The sequence below is a fragment of the Poecilia formosa genome, unplaced genomic scaffold (assembly GCF_000485575.1).
Source record: "Poecilia formosa unplaced genomic scaffold, Poecilia_formosa-5.1.2 Scaffold518, whole genome shotgun sequence".
Classification (NCBI taxonomy): Eukaryota; Metazoa; Chordata; class Actinopteri; order Cyprinodontiformes; family Poeciliidae; genus Poecilia; species Poecilia formosa.
In genome coordinates, this window is record NW_006800457.1 from 338335 (window position 1) to 342855 (window position 4521).

A 4521-nucleotide genomic window follows, 5' to 3' on the forward strand; every position below is an offset into this window, starting at 1 on the left:
CGGTCGTGGGTCAGGGCGTTCGGTCGTGGGTCAGGGCGTTCGGTCGTGGGTCAGGGCGTTCGGTCGTGAGTCAGGCTTTCCTTCTTCCCTGCAGGTTGGTTCTGGTCCAGCTCGGTTTGTACCTGTAACCAAACAGCTTTTAATTAATGTTCTGAGACGGGATCCTAGGGACGCGAAGAGCCTCAGAACCTCTCAGACAGGAGTTCGGTGTACAAAGAGGTTCTGTCTGACTGCAAACTGGACGTTTCTTCTTCTTTTAGGGCAGATTGGACGAGAAAGCAAGCAGGAAAGAGTGGAGATCTTTTCAGGGATCAAGAATCAGACTCTAGTTATTATGGATCAATAACTATTATATGTCAGACTCCGCAGGGAAGGTTTCTGGTCATCCGTAATTTTTATTAGTTTGGTTTATTACTTTTGTCTGTGAATAGAAAATATTAGTTAGGCCAATAAAAAATGTTTTCCTTGACATGGTCACTCATTATGACTTTGCTCCTGGTTGAAGGACTCATTGTAATGCTGATGTGTTGATGGATGCTGGGAATAACGGGTCGGTACTGGAGCGGAACGGGTCCACAGCCACTAAAAACTGATCTGTACTGGTGTTGAGCTGGGAAGCCGACTGACCAGCTGACTGAGGTAAACTTTCTCATAAATGTGGAGAGTTTTGATCCAAATGATTTCGTTTTCTTTAAATTTGTTTACATGATATGTTTATTTTAAGACATCTAGTCATCGTTGGGCGCTCTGTCCCATCAGAAGCTGATACAGGTGTAGATCTGGACAATGGCCAGCAGGGGGAGCTGCTCTGCTCTTTCTGTGCCAACTCCACATCAGACCTGCATAATGAGCAGCCATAATGTTCACTTTAACACCGGTAGCTGCCCCTTGCATGTGATGCCAGGTCGGCGTCTGGGGGCGGGGCTTACCTGTCTTATACGAGGACGGCAGGATGGTGCTCACTTTGACCCCCCAGGGAACCAGCTCATGCCTCAGGGTTTCAGTGAACAGGTTCAGCGCCGCCTTGGATGCTCCGTAAGCCGCAAGGCAGGGGAACGGCTGGTCACCTGGAAGACGAGGTCGGAGCGTCACTCTGATGTCACACACAGACTGACCAATGAGATGCCTGCTCTGCCCACCGTCGGCCCCCAGTGGGTCAGCGCAGAGCTGGACTTTAATGGGTTAATGTCACAAACACAGTTTCTCAACTTGTTGTCCTGGCTGGAAAATATCTGGCCTGAAGATCTGTGATTGATTAGTTTTGGCTCCCAGACAGTTTGAGTTGGAGTGGCTCAGTCTGTTTGCTTTGGCAGGTGTCTGATTCTGGAGCGGTTCAGAGTCCTGCCAAAGTATTTACACCCCATGAACTCTTTCACTCTCTGTCACTTTGCAGCCAAATGCTGAACCAACAGAAAGTTGGTTCTGACTGAATAGGAGAGAAAAGCACTGACAGTTTTTAGCATTTTCACTGAGAAATACCTGTAACGGGGCGAACCCCTTAGTCCTGATCCACCTGAATTAAATCCAATCTAACTTTCAGACGTCGGAGCAAGGAACCAGAATGCAGATGTTCTGATTCTGGCCTCAGAGGTTCTCCAGAACCTCCAGCACCATGGACACCCAGCAGGTCTGGGAAGACGGAGTTCATGAGTTTACAGCAGAGTCAGGTTCTACAACAGGGGAGGGAACTCCCAGCCCTCCAGGGCCNCGCTCCGACTGCATGTTAAATGTATTTTATATAATTGTCATATAAATAAAAGCTAAGGAGTTGTCTAAAAATAATTTCATACTCCGTATAACGCATCGACACACACACACTGACTGACCTTGTGCCGAACCGCTGCCTCTGTCCTCAGCCTGTTCCCGTAGCAGTGGGTTTCCTCCCGCATTATTTTCCAACAAATTATTCCAGTGAACGAACCGCGTACTGCTCCCTTTTAACCTCCACCTTCCATTTCTGACGCGGGATCTTCAATATCCTCAAGCATATCATATGGAATAACAGATTCATAGTTCATCGCAATAAATCCTTATTTTACAAAGATTGGATGGAAAAGAATATTTGGTCTATTATACACTTCATGGATGTTAATGGTTGCATGTTAAACTACGAACAATTCTGTGCCAAATATCACTTCTTTCCCCCAAAAGTTGAGTTTACAAAATTATATAATGCCTTACCAAAACAATTTATCAATCAGTTCAAAAATATAATTACATATTATCTGATGACCCCACAATTACCCAATTTATTTATTAATGGAATATCACTCACTGATCCAAAATTCAATAACCACACAATTAGAAACTGTTCAAATGAGACTTTATTCCCTGGGAAAATAAATAAAAATGACATTTTTTTGCAAGTTTTCTATGGCTGCAGTCACACCAAAATATTTTGGAATTGCTTAGAAAGGTGGATCAAATAAAAAATTGCACTTCCTGAATCTATTTCGAGAGATATGGTAACCTTTAGAGTATTATTGAAAAACAAAACAATGGAACTATGTTGTAACATAATATTTTGTTTGGCAAAATTTTTTATTCATAAACAAAGAATGCTGAAATCATCTCCAGTTTTTAAACTTTTTTTATTTGAATTCCAATTATATTTGAAATCTCTTAAATGTATTGGGTCATTTGAATTCCTGACTGAATTTTTAATGGAATTGCCCATCAATCTATGTCAATCCTAACATATAAATCCCCTTGTTGCTATTTCAGTTATTGTTTCATTATTTTCATGTTTTTGCCTTTCTTGTTTGTATTTACCTTGTTTAAATAAAGTTTGATTTAAAAAAAAATATCCTCAAGCTTTGAAACAGCAGGCAGACAAGGCAGGTGTTCTGATTTGTCATACCGTAAATCCAGCATACTTTATGGTAATGCTCACATCGACGTTACGTCACATACTGCTTACTCAGCAGATTTCTTATAAATCCGTCATATCTGTGTGTTTTGTTTCTCAGAAGTTTACGGTAAATTTTATTTAACGAAGCTGCTATGTTAATCAAACATATTAACATAAATGACTTTTGCCGTTTCCAATATTGTTACCAAACTGTAAACAAGACATTCGTCCCGTTTAGCATCACTATTACTACAAATACTGTTTGACTACAAATGTGGTCGGGATATTTTGTCCGTATAGCTAATCTACCTTTTTAGTATTTTAATACCTCTTTAGAAAACTGCAGGAATATGTCCTAAAAAAGCTGATGAGTAGCTGGATGCTGACCGAAGCTGTTGGGCTACAAGCAGAACATCACCTCTTTCTGGACTCTGCATGGAAATAACTAGATTTTTCTTATTTTATTTTTTTTATTTACCGTAAACTTCTGAGAAATAAAACACAAAATGAAACTCCTACAGGTATGATGGATTTATAAGAAACGAAACATCGATGTGCGCATTACCACGAGGTCTGACCGATAGANGACTCATCTGTTGTTAAGTGGTAACAGGTACAAAGGACAAGTTAAATATATGAATATGTTGGTAATTTTTTTCCTTAATTCATTAAATGCTAGTGAAAAGGAGGTAAACAGTAATCTGTAGCTAAGCTAACTATGCTACTGAATCTCACACAGTCTACTCGCCTCTTGGAGGTGAAAAACTGGGTTATAAATTAACACTTTTACCTTTTTCTCTCTCTGTCTCTATTTTTTGAAAACCTAATTTTATCATTTTTCTAGACAGCATAGTAACTGCCAGTCATTCTTGTCTTGTACTGTCTGCTGCTGAACACCGTCACCGTCAAGCAGGAACGATCCATTTCATGCAGATCCAGGGGGGCTCAGAGTAAATATGGATGTGTGTTTGTGGTCTGGGAGGGCTAACATTTCATTTTTACGGCTAAAAGCAATCTTAGAAAACACAATATAATTAATTTTGTAATTGACAGGGCCCCATTTTTTAAATTTTTGTGAACAAAAAAAAAAATTTATGGAGGGCCCCCTGTCAGTCAGAGGCCCTTGGGGCCCTTCACCCCCAATATGACGCCCCTGGAAAATATTCTAATAAGTAGTTTTTATATTGACATTGATGAGCAGACACACACTTTTACTGTTTTATTAAAGAACATATTTACATGATTCCATAATTTAATGTATTTAAAACATGTCAAAACATGAAGAAAAACATTTAATTCCCTTTCATTTTTTATATTTTATTGTAAAGACAATAAACTTTGATAAGTCAGTCATTATCAAACATTAGCTAATTTTTTACATTTATTACAGTTAGATATGTCAACTCCGCTACAGAGAGCAAAGAGTGAAAATAATACTAACAGTAAGTTATTTTTATTTCATTACATAAGCTGTATTAATACACTAAAACTTCAGATTGAGATTTAAAAATACACAAAAAGTGAAAGAATGAAACATTTATTTATTATACTGGGAACACTGGGAGAACTCAATGACTTCTGAGACGTCCTGGTTCACAGGCCGAAGCCAAGGATAAAAGAGAAATTATCCAAAAGTGTAAAAGCCATTTTCAGCATGTTGGGCTCTGACT

General features: G+C 39.3%; 1 protein-coding gene across 1 annotated transcript in view; it reads right to left on the bottom strand.

Annotated features, from left to right (window-relative positions):
* The window catches only part of LOC103129140 (corticosteroid 11-beta-dehydrogenase isozyme 2-like), a 10159-nt gene that overhangs the window by 3789 nt on the left and 1849 nt on the right, over window positions 1–4521 (bottom strand). Inside the window, exon 3 of the mRNA XM_016664844.1 lies at window positions 930–1067. Coding sequence (XP_016520330.1) covers window positions 930–1067 — 138 coding nt within the window. The remainder of the gene's footprint in view (window positions 1–929; window positions 1068–4521) is intronic.